A 21351-nucleotide genomic window follows, 5' to 3' on the forward strand; every position below is an offset into this window, starting at 1 on the left:
GTGTACGGTTACAGATCATAAGAGTTTACCAATAGGATTTTGGATCAACGTAGTATTTTAGATCAGAAAATTGATAGCAATACATTTCCCAAGCTCGGGCCCCTGGCATGTGTGAGTCTTGCTCAGACTGCACAACCTGTGGGCGCTTCAGAGATGCCTGGACTGAGACCACAACCACCGCCTCAGAGAAGCCCAGAAGGCATTGCTACGACGAGGGTAAGAAAGCAATCACCACCCGTCCCGCTTTGCGTTGTACCCTTTCTTTTACTGTCTTTGGTTGTAGCAGCTACTGCACAGCATTTTCACCCCTTGTCCCGCACGTCGCTTGTTGAGAAAATGTCCTGCATTTTCATCAGTCTATTGTTTTTTAATTATCATATTAAGAAAACGTGCGTGCTTTCTTATGCCTTTTAAAGAAAGCATTTTATTTATTATTTTTGCGGCGTAGCTTTTCACCTATATTTAACAGAAGTACAAATACAACATCCGTTTTTTAAACCCTATCCAATGGTTGAAAAGAAAGTCAAGTCAAGTCAAGTATATTTGTATAGCGCTTTTCACAATACAGATTGTATCAAAGCAGCTTCACAGTATTAAATTCAGAGGCGGACAGAGTACACAGCTTCATTACTTGAGTAAAAGTACAGATACCCCTTGCTAAATTTTACTCAAGTACAAGTAAAAGTACTACAGTCAGATGTCTACTTAAGTCAAAGTACTAAAGTACTTGTTTTTAAAAGTACTTGAGTATCAAGAGTACAAGAGTACATTTTCTAAATATTGCATTACTACTGCCACAGTGCTTACATTGGTAAACACAGCAAACACTTGAAGCGAAAACTATCATTAACTTGTTCAGAAAATTGAAATAGTCTGGCGAGGTGGGGCCACGGGTTCGGGATGCGATATTTTTTTCCCCAGGATGGTAGGGGAAGACTCATGAATATTCATTAGGGAAGTCATCCCTGATTGGTCTGATGACCTACCCCTAACCCCACCCCTAAACCTACTCGTCACTGGGGTTTAGACCAATCAGGGATAACTTCCCTAATGAATATTCCCTAATGAGTCTTCCCCTACCATCCTGGGAAAAAAAATACTCCCGGGATGGACCTTCATCCATTGTTTCGTCCATGGTTTCGTCTCTTATCTAAATCTGATCATGGAGTTGACTTTGGCGGAAAGCTGAAGGTGATTGCTGATAGGCTGTCCCAATCAGTGGCGCCTGCACAATCCAATCACATTTGAGAGCGAAACAACAAATTGAGGGTTTCCGAGATGTTTCTTTTTTCCTTTTTTTTTTTTTTTAGAAGTAACGGGTACTCACAGTTATGGATAGAAATGTAGTGGAGTAAAGAGTACAATATTTGCCTCTCAAATGTACTTGAGTAAAGTCATGAGTACTCCCCAAAAATGATACTCGAGTAAAGTACAGATCCCTCAAAATTGTACTTAAGTACTATACTCAAGTAAATGTACTCCGTTACTGTCCGGCTCTGATTAAATTAAAATAATACAACAAGGTTTGTTTCTAGTGAAATTTATTGATTGATAAAATTAAATTAAATATTCCCAAAATATCCCCAACTGAGCAAGCCAAAGGCAACAGTGGCAAGGAACCGAAAAACTCCATCAGGTGACCTAATGGAGAAAAAAAAAAAAACCTTGGGAGAACCCAGGCTCAGTCGGGGGCCAGTTCTCCTCTGGCGTCTATGAACTAGAGGCCGGATTGTAGTTTGAACTGTAAGATTAAGAATATTATATGCCTGGCTGAAGAGATGCGTCTTTAATCTAGTTTTAAACTGGGAGAGCGAGTCTGAGCAACGAACAGTATCCGGAAGACTATTCCAGAGTTTTGGAGCTAAATGTGAAAATGCTCTCCCTCCTTTGGTGGATCTGGATATCCTAGGTATGACCAAAAGCCTCGAATTTAGTGATCTTAAAGAGCGCGATGGATTGTAGGGCGATAGAAGATCGGTTAAATAGACTGGAGCTAAGCCATTTAGGGCTTTATAAGTCAGTAGCAATACCTTGTAATTAATACGGGACTAAATAGGTAACCAATGTAGTGATGATAAAATTGGTGCTATATGGTCAAATTTTCTTGATCTAGTTAGAACTCTAGCGGCGGCATTTTGGACTAACTGTATCTTGTTTATTGAGGATGCAGGACAACCGGCTAATAAAGCATTACAGTAATCTAGTCTCGAGGTCATGAATGCATGAACTAACTTTTCTGCGTCAGAAACTGATAGCATGTTACGTAGCTTAGCAATGTTTCTAAGGTGGAAAAAGGCTGTTCTTGTAACATATGAAATATGATTTTCAAAAGACAGGTTGCAGTCTAGTATAACACCCAGGTCTTTTACTGTAGAGGATAAAGTAACAGGACATCCTACTATGTTAAAGTTGTATTGTGAGAGGTTTTATGGGCGGTTTTTTTAACCGATAAGTTTTACCTCTGTCTTGTCTGGATTTAATAAAAGAAAATTACGCGTCATCCAATCTTTTATATCTTTAATACACTCTGTCAATTTGGATAATTTAGCGTTTTCATCCGGCCGTGATGAAAGGAACACAGTCACTAAATGGTTGTGACAGCTGTCAGTCAAATTGTGGACCGGTGATTGTTCCATCATGTTTTCCCTGTCAGAAAACAAATGGATAATTCGGTCAATTAAAATGTTAATTTAACAGAATTGATCAACTTGTTGCCTGCTGTGGTTGTTTTAATTCACATCCTTTCTAAAAAATATGAGTTTTTGGTTTAATATATTCTTAATATATAAGACTGTCAATGATCTAATTTCATGTTGTTTTATATTTTATTTGTTCATTGTTTATATTGTTGGATTTTAGTTGGACTTTGGGCTCAGTGATGTTGAATTTAAATGACATGTAAAATAAAGACATGTTATGTTACACTGTGATGTAATGGTGTTTTCTGGAAGGGACTAAAGAACAAATAACTTTTATCAGCTGAAAGGCAGAATACAAATGTTTTTCTTGAGTTATATAGACATTATATAACAGTTTCAGGTTGTTTTAGTGTTGGTAACATGTCCCACATTGTCCCACACAAGCTTAAAATCTTCCCACATTTGGTGTGTTTGATGGTGGTCACCCTACATCGTCATGAATGTGTTTTTTCAACTATCATCATCGGTCAATATTAACATTAAGCCTGCGTTCATATGTTAAGCATTGTATTAAAGTATTTTCTTATGCTTATGAAATATGAAATATGAAATATCTACTGCTTGTAAATTGTGGACTAAGTTTTTCTTTTGTGTGTAGCATCTGTACTCTTGTAACCTTTCTCTCTTTTTCTATTGTAAAGATTCGTAAAGATCAGAGAATGCAAAGCAATACATTGCCCAAGCTCAGGCTCCTGACATGTGTGAGTCTTGCTCAGACTGTACAACCTGTGGGCGCTTCAGAGATGCCTGGACTGAGACCACAACCACCGCCTCAGAGAAGCCCAGAAGACATTGCTACGACGAGGGTAAGAAAGCAATCACCACCCGTCCCGCTTTGCGTTGTACCCTTTCTTTTACTGTCTTTGGTTGTAGCAGCTACCGCACAGCATTTTCACCCCTTGTCCCGCACGTCGCTTGTTGAGAAAATGTCCCGCATTGGTTTTTAATTATCATATTAAGAAAAAGTGCATGCTTTCTTGTGCCTTTTTAAGAAAGCATTTTATTTATTCTTTTTGCGGCGTAGCTTTTCACCTATATTTAACAGCTCTTCGTCAGAAGTACAAATACAACATCCGTTTTTTAAACCCTATCCAATGGTTGATAAGAAAGGAGTAAACACAGTCACTAAATGGTTGTGACAGCTGTCATTAAAAATGTGGACCGGTGATTGTTCCATGTGTTCCCTGTCAGAAAACAAATGGATAATTCGGTCAATTAAAATGTTAATTTAACAGAATTGATCAACTTGTTGCCTGTGTTGTAGTTTAATTCTTTTCAGGGAAATGACTTCAGAGATTTTCGATACCAGAAATATTGGACTTTATTTCACAAACAAAGCCGAGTGCCTTTCTGCAGAAAGACGCCTCCCAAGCCATGTCTAGCTTAACATATATACTAAATCCTTGTCCCAAAGATGGTAATACATTCTATAGGTATTTTGAGAAATAGTTTTGTACCATGTGACATTACTGAAATAGAAGTATCTGCTGTAACAACACCTTCTGCTCTCAGGTTCCAAAGTCAAGCAAAAGTCACCCACAGACAAGGAAATAATAGTGTACAAAAATACAGCTAAATTACTTATTTTCTAAATAATAAAATCTTCAACACCTGCTGTGGTTGTTTTAAAGGTCCCGTTCTTCGTGATCCCATGTTTCAAACTTTAGTTAGTGTGTAATGTTGTTGTTAGAGTATAAATAATATCTGTAAAATTATAAAGCTCAAAGTTCAATGCCAAGCGAGATATTTTATTTAACAGAAGTTGACTACATCGAACAGCCCGTTTGGACTACATCCCTCTACTTCCTTCTTTAATGACGTCATTAAAACCGTTTTTTGACTAACCTCCGCCCACAGGAATGCTCCCTCAACTCTACCGAAATTCGTTTATGTACTTGCGCACTTCTAATAACTTACTGTGTTTACTCAGCTCTTACGGTGATTTTCTGAAGTAAAACTGATGCTTCATCTTTTGTGTGATGTACAATAAACTTTATTAAACTCATCAGTATGTTTGATCATTATTCAGACAGCAGACTTGTAGGCTATTAATAAATAATGGATACATAGCCTACAAGCAGATGACAAATACGTTATAATAACCGTAATTAAACTACTAAACTATACCTGTTTCATCTCTATACAGCACTCTGACTATGTAGGCATTATTGTCCGACTCGAACTGAACACCGTTACTGAGAGTTTCTGATATTATCATCCTTCCGTGAGATGAGATTGTCCTCAGAGACTGAGCGCGAGCTCATGAAGCTCCGCCCCCTGTGCCGTGCAGCAGCAGCTCATTTGCATTTAAAGGGCACACACTAAAACAGCGCGTTTTTCTGAGCCCCAAAAAATGACAATTTAAACATGCTGTAAAAAATGATCTGTTGGGTATTTTGAGCTGAAACTTCACATACACACTCTGGGGACATCAGAGACTTATTTTACATCTTGTGAAAAGGGGCATAATACGGGACCTTTAATTCACATCCTTTCTAAAAAATATGAGTTTTTGGTTTAATATATTCTTAATATATAAGACTGTCAATGATCTAATTTCATGTTGTTTTATATTTTATTTGTTCATTGTTTATATTGTTGGATTTTAGTTGGACTTTGGGCTCAGTGATGTTGAATTTAAATGACATGTAAAATAAGGACATGTTATGTTACACTGTGATGTAATGGTGTTTTCTGGAAGGGACTAAAGAACAAATAACTTTTATCAGCTGAAAGGCAGAATACAAATGTTTTTATTAAGTTATATAGACATTATATAACAGTTTCAGGTTGTTTTAGTGTTGGTAACATGTCCCACACAAACTTAAAATCTTCCCACATTTGGTGTGTTTGATGGTGGTCACCCTACATTGTCATGAATGTGTTTTTTCAACTATCATCATCGGTCAATATTAACATTAAGCCTGCGTTCATATGTTAAGCATTGTATTAAAGTATTTTCTTATGCTTATGTAACATGAAATATGAAATATCTACTGCTTGTAAATTGTGGACTAAGTTTTTCTTTTGTGTGTAGCATCTGTACTCTTGTAACCTTTCTCTCTTTTTCTATTGTAAAGATTCGTAAAGATCAGAGAATGGAAAGCAATACATTGCCCAAGCTCAGGCTCCTGACATGTGTGAGTCTTGCTCAGACTGTACAACCTGTGGGCGCTTCAGAGATGCCTGGACTGAGACCACAACCACCGCCTCAGAGAAGCCCAGAAGGCATTGCTACGACGAGGGTAAGAAAGCAATCACCACCCGTCCCGCTTTGCGTTGTACCCTTTCTTTTACTGTCTTTGGTTGTAGCAGCTACCGCACAGCATTTTCACCCCTTGTCCCGCACGTCGCTTGTTGAGAAAATGTCCCGCATTGGTTTTTAATCATCATATTACAGTTTTTCTCGATTGCTTAAACACATTTCATGAAACTATGCCTCGTACTCTCAAAACTGTAAACACAAATCCATAACGTCTCACCCAATTCCCCAAACATCCTATTTTCAGGTCAAAATGAAGCTCTACACTCAAAACCATTCACTCTTGCTGAAAAACCAAACTTTGCCCTCAGACAGGACACACAAGCCCTTAAAATCACACACACTACAACATAGTCTAACACACTGGTTCAATAAATTCAAAACAACATTTCCAAAACTGGTAAGTTATGTTGCTTGTGGTTCCCCTCATCACAAACCTTTTCACACGATGAACACAAAAGACACAACCAGTGGATACATTGGCACATTTTTATTCATACACAGAAAACACACACACACACAAAAAAAATTTTCTCCTGTTTTACTCTTTTTTTTTTTTTACTCTCTCCTCTATTTATTTTTTATATTTACTTACAGTAAGATGTGTGTGACCAACATATGACAGTAAAAGAGCACACACAAACCTTATTCTTATATGGAATTGTATTGGAATGGTAAAGAGTGTTGGGACGTGACAGGAGGGCCTCCACTCAAGGAGACAATATGATGAACACGTCTAAGAATGTTCGACATATGGTTGAAATACCATCATTGGCCTAGAAAGATAACATTCTGGGAGTCAAGACTATAAAGGAGAAAGGAAGCCCTCCCTTCACTGTCACACTCTGTGCAACACTGTCTGACTGTACGACTGCTGGCCTTTTCTTGCAAGAAAATAAACCTCATCAAAGACTATTGGAAATATTTGTCTCTTATTCAGTGATAGAATTTTGTTTGCCACCAAACCTCCCTGAAGGTTCTCGAGGCGACAGTAAAGCGACTCAAATTTGGCCTTACTCGTAGCCCAGCCTCCCTCATAGTCATACCATTGATAAAGACATGGGCAACTAGAGTGGCTTGAATTTCATCTGAGACTGCTTGTCTTCTTGCCCTTCCTCCTCCTCCTCATTCTTATCCCACTTCCTTCATGTCTTTCTGGATCCATTGTTCCAAAACACAATAAACTGATTTGGGCCCTTTTATATATCTATTGAAGGATCTGATTGATGTGTGTTAAATTTTGGCTCTTAGTGTTTCCACCTGTGTGCTAACTGAGCTGAAGCTGTGCTGACTTGAGTGAACAATTTTGAATGCTAGTGCTTTCTAAATGACAACATGGTCTAAGCAATGAGAAATGTAAATTTGTAAATTGTAAATTGTAAATTGTGGACTAAGTTTTTCTTTTGTGTGTAGCATCTGTACTCTTGTAACCTTTCTCTCTTTTTCTATTGTAAAGATTCGTAAAGATCAGAGAATGGAAAGCTATAGATTGCCCAAGCTCAGGCCCCTGACATGTGTGAGTCTTGCTGAGACTGCACAACCTGTGGGCGCTTCAGAGATGCCTGGACTGAGACCACAACCACTGCCTCAGAGAAGCCCAGAAGGCATTGCTACGACGCGGGTAAGAAAGCAATCACCACCCGTCCCGCTTTGCGTTGTACCCTTTCTTTTACTGTCTTTGGTTGTAGCAGCTACCGCACAGCATTTTCACCCCTTGTCCCGCACGTCGCTTGATGAGAAAATGTCCCGCATTGGTTTTTAATTATCATATTAAGAAAACGTGCATGCTTTCTTGTGCCTTTTTAAGAAAGCTTTTTATTTATTGTTTTTGCGGCGTAGCTTTTCACCTATATTTAACAGCGCTTCGTCAGAAGTACAAATACAACATCCGTTTTTTAAACCCTATCCAATGGTTGAAAAGAAAGGAGTAAACACAGTCACTAAATCGTTGTGACAGCTGTCAGTCAAAATGTGGACCGGTGATTGTTCCATGTGTTCCCTGTCAGAAAACAAATGGATAATTCGGTCAATTAAAATGTTAATTTAACAGAATTGATCAACTTGTTGCCTGCTGTGGTTGTTTTAATTCACATCCTTTCTAAAAAATATGAGTTTTTGGTTTAATATATTATTAATATATAAGACTGTCAATGATCTAATTTCATGTTGTTTTATATTTTATTTGTTCATTATTTATATTGTTGGATTTTAGTTGGACTTTGGGCTCAGTGATGTTGAATTTAAATGACATGTAAAATAAAGACATGTTATGTTACACTGTGATGTAATGGTGTTTTCTGGAAGGGACTAAAGAACAAATAACTTTTATCAGCTAAAAGGCAGAATACAAATGTTTTTATTAAGTTATATAGACATTATATAACAGTTTCAGGTTATGTTTTAGTGTTGGTAACATGTCCCACATTGTCCCACACAAACTTAAAATCTTCCCACATTTGGTGTGTTTGATGGTGGTCACCCTACATCGTCATGAATGTGTTTTTTCAACTATCATCATCGGTCAATATTAACATTAAGCCTGCGTTCATATGTTAAGCATTGTATTAAAGTATTTTCTTATGCTTATGTGACATGAAATATGAAATATCTACTGCTTGTAAATTGTGGACTAAGTTTTTCTTTTGTGTGTAGCATCTGTACTCTTGTAACCTTTCTCTCTTTTTCTATTGTAAAGATTCGTAAAGATCAGAGAATGGAAAGCAATACATTGCCCAAGCTCAGGCTCCTGACATGTGACAGTCTTGCTCAGACTGTACAACCTGTGGGCGCTTCAGAGATGCCTGGACTGAGACCACAACCACCACCTCAGAGAAGCCCAGAAGACATTGCTACGACGAGGGTAAGAAAGCAATCACCACCCGTCCCGCTTTGCGTTGTACCCTTTCTTTTACTGTCTTTGGTTGTAGCAGCTACCGCACAGCATTTTCACCCCTTGTCCCGCACGTCGCTTGTTGAGAAAATGTCCCGCATTTTCATCAGTCTATTGGTTTTTAATTATCATATTAAGTAAACGTGCATGCTGTTGGAAAGTTTTTCCTTCATCGAAGCAAGAAACCAGGAGACTTGAGATGGATCTTATAAGCAGAAGAGATTTATTCTTCCAAGTAGTCTGTAGTTCATCATCATCATCAAGACTAACTCAAGACAGTTGCCTTGCAAATTTATAGACATTTAGGGGGAGGGATTTACATTGAGGTTGAACAAAGCATGCAAATTAGGTATACAGGTTAAGGAACCAGCCCCAGACCCCAGCGTGTTACCAGTCTCAATTTAATCAGCATACCTATTCAAATGCTGATACTGGCCAGGAACTCTGGTTCCAAGGGCCATCCCAGAGCCATTAAAGACAAAAGGTGCGTCTTGGGGCTACCGGCTCGAGCCATTAAAGACCCATTTAAAACACAATAGAGAAAACAGGACTGGCAGGAAAGGAGACTCTTGCTGGAGACTCAATAATCATCTGAAATCAGTCTACTAAACTTTATCAGTTTATATACTATTGCAGTGGAAACCTAAATTAAAACATTTAATAAATTTGTAACACAACACTTCCCCCTTTGAGAGTTCTTAAAAACTCTCACAAAATACAAATTTAGACACTTAAAAGTTCATTCTTGTAATCTTGATAAAGTTACAGGCACATATAACTTATTCTGTGTTGTGTCCTTGATTTACATGAGTGTCATAGTTCTTCTTAAAACCATAACTGTTGACACCTGCGACGCAGGGTTTAAAATGTCATATAAACTACATGATTACACAGAAAACCATGTAACATAAGAGTGGAAGTCTTGAAAGTCCATGGCGCCTGAATAGCTGTGAAGTCTGTTTCCTTTAGAGTCCATTTCCCATATAGAGTTGCTCTGATGACTCGTCCCTCATGAGGCTTGTTCATGGAAATCTGAGGTGATGCTTTATACCAGTATGCCGCTTGTGAAGACATCATGGCATACACACATACCTGTAACACAATAAAACAAAGAAACGGCAGACCAGCAGTATTCATGCATGGACTTCATTCTTCCATAAGTTGTACATGTTCTGTGTTGATTTTCTGTAATTGCATGTTGACACAGAAACGAATATGCGATTAGGGTCCGTGAAGTCTCTGCGTTGTGTTTTTTTTTTTTCTTTTTTTTTCTTTTATGGTTGGAACTCATTTTCTCATGAACAAGTTTCTGAACCATGAAGAATTATCTTCAGCCATCTGGTGTAATTTTGTTGAAAGATCAAGAATGTCTGTTGACATTAACCCGGTGCAGCACTCATGTAATGGTGCAGGCTTGTAGTCTTGATCATGTCGATGGATGACTGAAGGTTTCGTATGTGAGTCTCTGCGTTGTGTATTTTTCTTTTGTGTTGGTTGGCTCGGCAGTGGGTCTAGTTGTTTTCTTGAGGTTGTGGCTTCATATGCAGGTGAGGAGGTCGGTGCATATGGATCTCGGGACAGCCATCAAGTGGTATCTGCACAGAGGAAGAAAGAAAACAAAAGACGACAGAGCAGTATTTGTCCAAACACTAGGGTTGTAGCAGTATTTGTTTAAACACTAGGGTTGTAGCGTTTTCAGAGTCTGCTGTTGTTGTTTCATTCTTTCCCTATTTCTTAATTGATTTGACACCTATGGACCAGTGAGGTAAGGATGGACTAAATGGGGAAAGGCCTATGAGGTAGTGTCTTTACCCTGGGTTCACCCCCGAACGCCTGTTGCGTTCAGTTCTTCCCAGGGCACCTCACTTGTCCGTGTGTCCTATCCTGTCCCTGTAGAAGGGGGAAACAACTGTACAGTGTGTGAGAAAATTGTCACATTTCCATTCTCCAGTGAAACATCAGTCCTAATAGGCATCATAACAGAGGTGTCTGACTGGAATATTCTGTGGTATAACATTTAAGGCTGTGAGTCTTACTTAATGTCTCCCAACGAAAGGCTGTGACAGTCACTTTCCTTTTGTTCCATTAAACAAAAATAAGTCTTTCATCTTTGATGTGAGTTACTGGGGGAATTAAGCACTCACAGCCTAAATGGTTAACACCGTATCAAGTTGCCCCACGAGTTTAACGAAGAGGGAAGGGGCTGCTTCAGAATAGCAAGTAGGCTGAGCAGAAGCTGAGTAACCTTGTTAACTTCTTTAAAATTATTTTTGCTTTTCCTATACTCATTCATCCAATGGCCAGGTTTACCACAGTAATTACAGCTGCCCTCTCTCTTAGGACGTTTGCGTTTCTGTTCATTCTCTGTGTTGCCTTTAAAGGATGCTTCTGCAATTTTTACTCTTGCCTTGACATCAGAGTCTCTTTCCCAAGTAGCTAACCTGTCCAAGTTGTTTTGCAGGGTTCTACTGGACCATGTTAATTCTAAGTAAGGCAATGAATTTTTATGTTCTGAACATAAAGAAGACCCTGAAATCATGCGCGAACGAGGGGACCATTATCATCTAGCACCTTCTCTGAAGTGTCAGCAATCCCGCTGTAAGCTGCAGCGATCTGGCAAAATCTTTCTGTGTACTCGCATACAGTTTCGCCCTTCTTCTGTACCAAACTAGTGATCTTTGACCAGTCCACGTTCGGTCCAACAATGTTCGTTAACACTCTTAGAACTCCCTCTCTCAATTCATCTTTTCTGGCATTTTGAAACTCAGAATTGTTTACAGCACTTTCAAAATCATTGAATTCTGACTCAGTCAAAATCTGTGATATTAGCTGGGTGACTTCAGCTAGAGACATATCGTAGAGCCGCATCTTTTTGGACAACTCTCTCCTAAACTCAGAAAAATTTCTTTGCACTGATGGCAAACTTTCAGCAATTCTCTCAATATCTTTAGGACCTAAAGATGTTTTGACTGCTTGTAGCTGCAGTATGGGGGTTGCAAATGGAACTGTATCAACACCTTTTCCCTGAGGCTTTTGTCTAGCTCCACACACTTCAACTGCATTTACATCTGCATTGACATTGTCCTCTATTCTATCAAAAGACTGTAAATCAGGATAGCTTTCATCTGACTGTTGGTCTTCTGAGTCACTTTTGGTTGAGGCCTTGTTATGGCCCACCTTTTTCGTGAAACAGGACACTTGAGTATGCAATTGTTTGTTCTGTTCTTTTAACTTATCAATACAACGAGCTTGTTCTTGTACAATGGATAAGCTAAATTCTCTGTGACAGAAGACAATACCTTTCACATTTTTCTTCCTGATACATGCACCCAACACTTTCTTGCAATCTTCAATTGACCATACTTTGCCTGCATCAATGCCAAATTTCTTTGTCAAATTCAATCTGACTTCCTCAGTCATGACTGAGTCCATGTGCTCTCTTAACAAAGACTTAAACTCATTGTCTGTCCATAACGGGCTAGCTAATCCACCTTTCTCTGTCGTGGGAATCAGCCTAGCTTTCCTTCTAACCATTTTGTAACTTCCTCTGTTACTTCACAATCACAAAACACTAAAACTTCTCTCTTCAACAGAGGGTACACTTGTAAACTTTACAAATTACAAACACTTAACACTTAACTTCCCTGCCGACAAGAACAGAGGATAAACAAAATAACTAGCACATAAAACTAATCCTTCTCCCTAAAGCAAAGGATACAAAATATTAGCATATTATGCTAACCGTCCCTGATAAAGCAGAGGATAAATCTTCATTAACTTTACAGAGGATAAAACAATATTAACATGTTATGTTAATCTTCTCTGATTGGCAGAGGATATCTTTCATCTCTAAAAGCAAACTTTGAGAGGATAACTTAGTTAACCAAACTCTACAGCTGTTTGTTAACTTCTCTGAACGGCGCAGAGGAAAAAACTAATTTGTACTGGTTTGCAACGGTTCTTTGAATGGAGTGAAACTCACCAACCCTTGGTTGTAAAGGAAGATTCAGTCTGGAAATCTTTGTTCAGCTGGAAGTTTCGCTCTGGATTCCAAAAGATGCAGTCTGGAAAGCAGATCTTTGTTTGAGCTTGAAGTTTTCAAACTGGAGGAAGCTGGAAAGATTCAGTCTGGCAATCTTCATTCTTTGTTGAGCTTGAAGTTTCAAGATTCAGATCTTGAAAAGTTCATTCTTTGTTTCTTGAAGTTTCAAGGTTCCGTCTGGAAAAGTTTACTCTTTGTTGAGTTTCAGTTTCTCCATCCGGGTCGCAGCAGCAAATTGTTGGAAAGTTTTTCCTTCATCGAAGCAAGAAACCAGGAGACTTGAGATGGATCTTATAAGCAGAAGAGATTTATTCTTCCAAGTAGTCTGTAGTTCATCATCATCATCATCAAGACTAACTCAAGACAGTTGCCTTGCAAATTTATAGACATTTAGGGGAAGGGATTTACATTGAGGTTGAACAAAGCATGCAAATTAGGTATACAGGTTAAGGAACCAGCCCCAGACCCCAGCGTGTTACCCGTCTCAATTTAATCAGCATACCTATTCAAATGCTGATACTGGCCAGGAACTCTGGTTCCAAGGGCCATCCCAGAGCCATTAAAGACAAAAGGTGCATCTTGGGGCTACCGGCTCGAGCCATTAAAGACCCATTTAAAACACAATAGAGAAATCAGGACTCTTGCTGGAGACTCAATAATCATCTGAAATCAGTCTACTAAACTTTATCAGTTTATATACTATTGCAGTGGAAACCTAAATTAAAACATTTATTAAATTTGTAACACAACAATGCTTTCTTATGCCTTTTAAAGAAAGTATTTTATTTATTCTTTTTGCGGCGTAGCTTTTCACATATATTTAACAGCGCTTCGTCAGAAGTACAAATACAACAGCCGTTTTTTAAACCCTATCCAATGGTTGAAAAGAAAGGAGTAAACACAGTCACTAAATGGTTGTGACAGGGTTATGGTTAGGGTTAGGGTTAATTTAATAGAATTGATCAACTTGTTGCCTGCTGTGGTTGTTTTAATTCACATCCTTTCTAAAAAATATGAGTTTTTGGTTTAATATATTCTTAATATATAAGACTGTCAATGATCTAATTTCATGTTGTTTTATATTTTATTTGTTCATTGTTTATATTGTTGGATTTTAGTTGGACTTTGGGCTCAGTGATGTTGAATTTAAATGACATGTAAAATAAAGACATGTTATGTTACACTGTGATGTAATGGTGTTTTCTGGAAGGGACTAAAGAACAAATAACTTTTATCAGCTGAAAGGCAGAATACAAATGTTTTTATTAAGTTATATAGACATTATATAACAGTTTCAGGTTGTTTTAGTGTTGGTAACATGTCCCACATTGTCCCACACAAGCTTAAAATCTTCCCACATTTAGTGTGTTTGATGGTGGTCACCCTACATTGTCATGAATGTGTTTTTTCAACTATCATCATCGGTCAATATTAACATTAAGCCTGCGTTCATATGTTAAGCATTGTATTAAAGTATTTTCTTATGCTTATGAAATATGAAATATGAAATATCTACTGCTTGTAAATTGTGGACTAAGTTTTTCTTTTGTGTGTAGCATCTGTACTCTTGTAACCTTTCTCTCTTTTTCTATTGTAAAGATTCGTAAAGATCATAAAATGGAAATCAAGAAATTTCGCAGGCTCAGGCCCCTGGAACGTCTCAGTCTTGATCAGACTGCACAACCTGTGGGCGCTTCAGAGATGCCTGGACTGAGACCACAACCACCGCCCATTGCTACGACAAGGGTAAGAAAGCAATCACCACCCGTCCCGCTTTGCGTTGTACCCTTTCTTTTACTGTCTTTGGTTGTAGCAGCTACCGCACAGCATTTTCACCCCTTGTCCCGCACGTCGCTTGTTGAGAAAATGTCCTGTATTTTCATCAGTCTATTGGTTTTTAATTATCATATTACTAAAGAACAAATAACTTTTATCAGCTGAAAGGCAGAATACAAATGTTTTTATTAAGTTATATAGACATTATATACAGTGCTATGCATACGTTTAGACACCCATGCTAAAGTTGACTAAAAAGAGGAATAAAAAATCATCTTTTGGAAATTGAACTTAATGCCTTAATTAAAAAAATTAGGAAAAATCCAACCTTTAAGGACACCAATTTTCTTTGTGAATGAATAATGTATCGTAAATAAATAAATGCTCTTCCTTAAAATACAGGGTGCATAAGTCTGGTCACCCCTATGTTAAATTCCCATAGAGGCAGACAGATTTTTATTTTTAAAGGCCAGTTACTTCATGGATCCAGGATACTATGCATCCTAATAAAGTTCCCTTGGCCTTTGGAATTAAAATAGCCCCACATCATCACATAGCCTTCACCATACCTAGAGATTGGCATGGTTTTACTTCAGTTAGCCTAATAGCTGGTTTGATTTGCATTGAGAGATGATCTTATGGAAAGTACTCCATGCCAATCTCTAGGTATATATAACAGTTTCAGGTTGTTTTAGTGTTGGTAACATGTCCCACATTGTCCCACACAAACTTAAAGTCTTCCCACATTTGGTGTGTTTGATGGTGGTCACCCTACATCGTCATGAATGTGTTTTTTCAACCATCATCATCGGTCAATATTAACATTAAGGGCCCTATCTTGCACCCAGCGCAATTGACTTTGTACACCGATGCATGTATCATTCCTATTTTGCACCTGCGCAAAGCGCGCTTTTCCCTCCACAGAAGTACGTCGCTAAACTAGGGAATGAACTTGCGCTCCCTGGGCGGTTCAGCGCAAAAAAGGAGGCGTGTTCCGGCGCAAACGTTCCTTCATGCTATTTTGCAGGTTTAGAAAACAATTGCGCCACTAACCAGGAAAAAATAGTTTAAAGTCAGTGGCGCGTTGCGCATGTTATTCATATGCTATTTTAAGGGCGCATGCTTGGCCATAATCAATAGCGTGTGCACAACGCGCATACACTTTGATTCTCTCATCTACACAGAAGCAGCAGTTTTCATTTTTGCAAATCATACATTATTACGATAGATAGATAGATAGATAGATAGATAGATAGACAATTTATTATAAAAGCATACATCTAGCTTACACATTTAACCAAATTATCATACGCCTTTTTAACCGAAGTTAATTTGGGTGGGTTTCTCCATCCCCAACGTCCCTGACGAGAGCGTTGCTCTCCTCGGCTGTGAACCGCTCCTGGCGTGCGCCTGGCAAATCCGCCGTTATAATAGGAATCCGCTTTAGAACAAGCGTGCCTGCTCTTAAAGGGAATGTGAGATGACGCTCTGATTGGTTTATTTCACGTTACGCCCAAACCACACCTATGAATAATGAAGCGACTTCAGACCAACCCCTTTTAGATTTGCGCCTGGTGCAAGAGTCATTTATCCCGCCGGGAAAATAGCAACAGCGCCAAGACCCGCCCACAAAGTAACTTGCGCTTTGCGCTTTGACACTTGCGTTTCAGATCGTTAAAATAGGGCCCTTAGCCTGCGTTCATATGTTAAGCATTGTATTAAAGTATTTTCTTATGCTTATGTATCGTCAGCATGAAATATGAAATATCTACTGCTTGTAAATTGTGGACTAAGTTTTTCTTTTGTGTGTAGCATCTGTACTCTTGTAACCTTTCTCTCTTTTTCTATTGTAAAGAATCGTAAAGAGGGCCATCATATACCTCAGAAGGAAAGTGCCGTATCTGAAAGAGAGCTGAAGGCAGAAAATAATGCAAACAGGACACAGCTAAAAACAGGGTCAGCACAATACTACTGTCATGCCAATGTGCACAACTTATGTTGTTCTAGTTTTGCATATGTAGATGTTGCATATGCACAGTGACGATACTGCTTCTGATAACATTATTCATAGCCATCTCTGTTACTGTAATCTGTTTCAGAGAAGTCTGTGAGCTTGAAGAAAACATGAAAGATCCGGTTTTGGAATGTATCGACTTCATGGACGAAACTGAAAAGCTCATCAAGCTAAATAAGAATCACATTAAAAAGATGTAAGTTTCTCTTGCACAACCATGGGTTTGATTTCTTCACACTCTCTATCTAATCTGTGGGACGTCTGGGAACTGAAGACAGTGACAGTGTTTGACCCTCTTTTTGTTTTTGTGCAGGAACAAGGAGGCAGACGGCATTAAAGAGAAGGTCGACCGCATGAGAGAACTGGAGTTGAAGAACAGAAACCTCATAGAACAAAAGCTAAAACACACAGAGGAGAGACCCACATCTGCCAGTCTCTATGAGAAAGTAAGTGCACAACGTGTCCCATCTAAAGCCATCACAGCATCACACACATCCAAATGTAATAAAGACTACGGCTGATCTGTCACATGTGATCTCATCATTCTGCTTTTGTCTCACAAGAAGATGACGGAGGTTTACTCGGAGTTCTTTTGTGATGTCTACAGTCCATCTAAGATTGGGCCAGCTTTAGATGAAGTGGCTTTAGATGTGCTGAAAGACATGGATCCTGTGATACTCCACTTACGACAAGATGAGCTTTTGGAAGACTATGATAAGTGGTAAGATATAAAAATACATGTCTTTATGACACAAAGCGATAAAGCTACTGTGATGATCATCAGTGGCTAGTATAATTTTATGGTTTGAGTGACCTCTTGGTAATCTCACTCTTGCTTTCTCTCTTTTACAGTGACAGGCAACAGAAACAAGCTCATTGGGAAGCAGTGAAAGAGAAATTGAGGCAGTTTCCAGAGAACATAGTAAGTGGCACACAGAACCAGCACTACTTCCCCCATACTTTTGTCTTGCTCATTAAATATTGTAATATGGATCAATAGTGTGATGCTGACTTAAAAATCACAACTCTATTGCAGATCGGAAAAAAGCCGATGCCACGCAGACCTCCACAGAAGGTTATAAAGAAACAGGAACCAGTGAAAAGCACAATCCAGAGAGAAAAGCTGACGTCATGCAGCCCTCCTCCAAAGAAGTCATTCACCATGTACAATATGGTTGAAGATATACACAGGTTGCTTGATGAATTTCATACTTTAAATGAGATAGAGTATGGCAATATACAGTTGCGCAGGCGCAGGTGCAAGCTCAATCCCCCGACATATCTCTGTGACACTGAATTCTTCCCTGAAGATGACGATGAGGGTAAGAAAGCTATCATAGCGTTGAATGTGTTAACATTATTAACATTAAGCCTGCGTTCATACGTTGAGCATTGTATTAAGGTGTTTTCTTATTCTTATGTATCATCAACAGAATATAAATATTATGAGAGAAAATTCTCCAGCCGACCGCAGTCAGTCAAGCTTCCTCCTCTTCATCTTTCTCTTCCCGTGCCAGAGGTGAGCTAGTCCAGCAATCTGAAACCGGTTTCCTACGCCCGTTTCACACACACTCTGTGTGCGGTGCGTATGCGGTGCAGGAGCAGCATATAGTGCTTTCACATATGCTGCGTTTGCAGTGCGCAACTGATCCGCGGCTGTACCACAAACACATACTCACTATTTGTATTTCAAATCCAGAAGTTATCAGCAACTTTCATTTAAAAAAAAAGTTTTTTGTCAGCATTGCGATTCTCTTTGTACACATGTACACTCTTTAATAGACATATTCACGTTTAAACAATTTAAACAACGTATTATTCAATGCATTACCTCCATATAATCATATATTAAGTTGCTCAAGCAAGTGGTAAAATATTTAACCATGTACTTATATTAAAACGCATAGCCTACATTTTAAATTAAAACTTAAAATTGACAAAAACAGCAGACTCATACCCTTTCTTTTGCATAATTTAAATCTTTATACAATAAATCTTGCATGTCACAAAGAACTTGTTTTTCCACCTCCACGAATGAGACGAGTGTTGTTCATTATGTTGCCTTGCCTTGTTGAAGTAAATTGTATTTTCCCTTGATTTACCCCGGTCTTAACGTCTCAGCATTGCGATTCTCTCTGTACACATATACACTCTTTAATAGACATATGCACGTTTAAACACAATTTAAACAACGTCAGCCTATTATTCAATGCATTACTTCTACTTATATTAAGTTCCTCAAGCCAGTGGTCAAATATTTAACCATGTACTTATATAAAAATCGCAAACATTTTAAATTAAAACTTAAAATTGACAAAAACAGCCGACTCTCATGCCTTTTCTTTTGCATTTAAATTTTACTACAATAAATCTTGCATGTCACAAAGAACTTGTTTTTCCACCTCCACGAATGAGACGAGTGTCGTTCATTATGTCGCCTTGTTGAGGTAAATTGTAGTTTTCCCTTGATTTACCCCGGTCTTAAAGTGAAAAAAGTAGTATTTAATTAAACACATTTATGGTGAGATTACTACATTTTATTTAATTAATCGCATTTATGGTGAAATTGCTACATTTTCAGGTCAATCTGTGTTCATTTTGACCGCGAAACATGCGCTGTCACTTTAATTCAGCGTTTGCAGCACAGCAAAAATAGACTCGGAAATGCGGAATTAAAGTGACAGCGCATGTTTCGTGGTCAAAATGAACACAGATTGACCTGAAAATGTAGTAATTTCACCATAAATGCGATTCACCATAAAAACGATCGCTGCACTGCTGTATACGCACCGCAACTGGACCGGATCGACGGACTGCAGCCGCGTGCAGTGTGAAAGCTCTAACGCCCGTTTCACACATACTCCGTTTGCAGTGCGTATGCGGTGCGTATTTTTTTACGTACCCATGTTAACAGGTTAGAGCTTTCACACTGCACGCGGTTGCAGTCCGTCGATCCGGTCCAGTTGCGGTGCGTATACAGCAGTGCAGAGATCGTTTCCGTACTGAGTCTATTTCTGCTGTGCTGCATGCGCTGAATTAAAGTGACAGCACATGGTTCGTGGTCAAAATGAATACAGATTGACCAGATTGCCATGAAAATTTAGTAATTTCATCATAAATGCATTTAATTAAATAAAATGTAGTAATCTCACCATAAATGCATTTAATTAAATACTAGCCTACTATTTTTCACAGTCATCTTTTTACTTCAAGACCGGGGTAAATCAAGGAAAAATACAATTTACTTCAACAAGGCAACATAATGAACAACACATTCGTGGAGGTGGAAAAACGAGTTCTTTGTGACATGCAAGATTTATTGTATAAAGATTTAAATTATGCAAAAGAAAGGGTATGAGTCTGCTGTTTTTGTCAATTTTAAGTTTTAATTTGAAATGTATGCGATTTTAATATAAGTGCATGGTTAAATATTTTACCACTTGCTTGAGCAACTTAATATATAATTATATAGAAGTAATGCATTAAATAATAGTTTGTTTAAATTGTGTTTAAACGTGAATACGTCTATTAAAGAGTATATGTGTACAAAATGTGTACATTTTTTTTAAATAAAATTTGCTGATAACTTCTGGATTTGAAATACAATTTGTTTGTGGTACAGCCGGATCAGTTACGCACTGCAAACGCAGCTTATGTGAAAGCACTTTAGCGCGTGCTGCTCCTGCACCGCATACGCACTGCAACACGGAGTATGTGTGAAACGGGCGTAACCTGTTAACATGGGTACGGAAAAAATACGCACCGCATACGCACTGCAAACGGAGTATATATGTGTGAAACGGGCGTTACATTTGAATTCAAAACATATCACTTGAATATGATATACATATTCAAGTGATATGTAAACATAATTTCCTTCATGAGAAGCATATTAACATGTGATGTTTTACAGGACCGTGTCCACACCCACCCGGTCAGAGGAAGACGACGACTAAGTTGAATACGGCATCAGGGCTGTGCAACCCAGGGCTGAGCTTATACAAAAAATTAGCTATGAATTAAGTGAATTTTTGTATATTCTGATTGTTTCAGTTCAAATGAATTTGACATTTTGAAATATCGTCACCTTCCTAAAATAATCAAAATGACTTGGGCAATTATTTTAGGAAGGTGACGATATGAAATATCTACTGCTTGTAAATTGTGTGGAGTAAGTTTTCCTTTTGTGTGTTCTCTCTTTCTTTCTCAGTTTTTTATTTAGCGAATCGTAAAGAGGACCATCATATACCTCAGAAGGAAAGTGCCATATCTGAAAGAGAGCTGAAGGCAGAAAATAATCGGGCTGCTCGAATTCGAATTGGCTATTCGATTGCTCCTGTCTGCCTCGTTGCTGTTTGTGTTGGTGTGCGTCTGAAAAGCTTTGTATATCTTCCAGTTTTGAATCATTATTTACTATCATTCCTTGTTGTTTATACTGCTAAATATAACTTACTCAACATCACACATTAACCTGACATAGCTAGCTTCAAACTAAATCGTTATTGCTAGCACAACACGGCAGTAATTCGCTAGCCTGTTAGCGTGCCATCTGCGCGCTCTTTATTTATTTATTTTTCTCATGCGTGATGATGCTGCCGCTCTTGTCAGTAATTTGGCTCATAGTCTTAGAGCTCAAACATGACAATCTGGGGCTCAGGTCAGGAAGCA

The 21351-nt window shown here is 38.4% G+C and overlaps 1 protein-coding gene across 1 annotated transcript in view; it reads left to right on the top strand.

The window, feature by feature from the left end:
• LOC307150143 (uncharacterized protein) overlaps positions 1-20667 on the top strand; it is a gene marked incomplete at its 5' end in the record, with an annotated part of 28352 nt that extends 7685 nt beyond the window's left edge. Inside the window, 13 exons of the mRNA XM_079856998.1 lie at positions 127-216; positions 3341-3505; positions 5780-5944; positions 7418-7582; positions 8657-8821; positions 16525-16625; positions 16769-16879; positions 16997-17129; positions 17247-17404; positions 17536-17605; positions 17720-18005; positions 18117-18202; positions 20597-20667. Coding sequence (XP_079713124.1) covers positions 127-216; positions 3341-3505; positions 5780-5944; positions 7418-7582; positions 8657-8821; positions 16525-16625; positions 16769-16879; positions 16997-17129; positions 17247-17404; positions 17536-17605; positions 17720-18005; positions 18117-18202; positions 20597-20644 — 1743 coding nt within the window. The 3' untranslated portion in view covers positions 20645-20667. The remainder of the gene's footprint in view (positions 1-126; positions 217-3340; positions 3506-5779; positions 5945-7417; positions 7583-8656; positions 8822-16524; positions 16626-16768; positions 16880-16996; positions 17130-17246; positions 17405-17535; positions 17606-17719; positions 18006-18116; positions 18203-20596) is intronic.
• Positions 20668-21351: the final 684 nt, after the last annotated feature.

The sequence above is a fragment of the Squalius cephalus genome (genome assembly GCF_949319135.1).
Source record: "Squalius cephalus genome assembly, chromosome: 22".
Taxonomy (NCBI): domain Eukaryota; kingdom Metazoa; phylum Chordata; class Actinopteri; order Cypriniformes; family Leuciscidae; genus Squalius; species Squalius cephalus.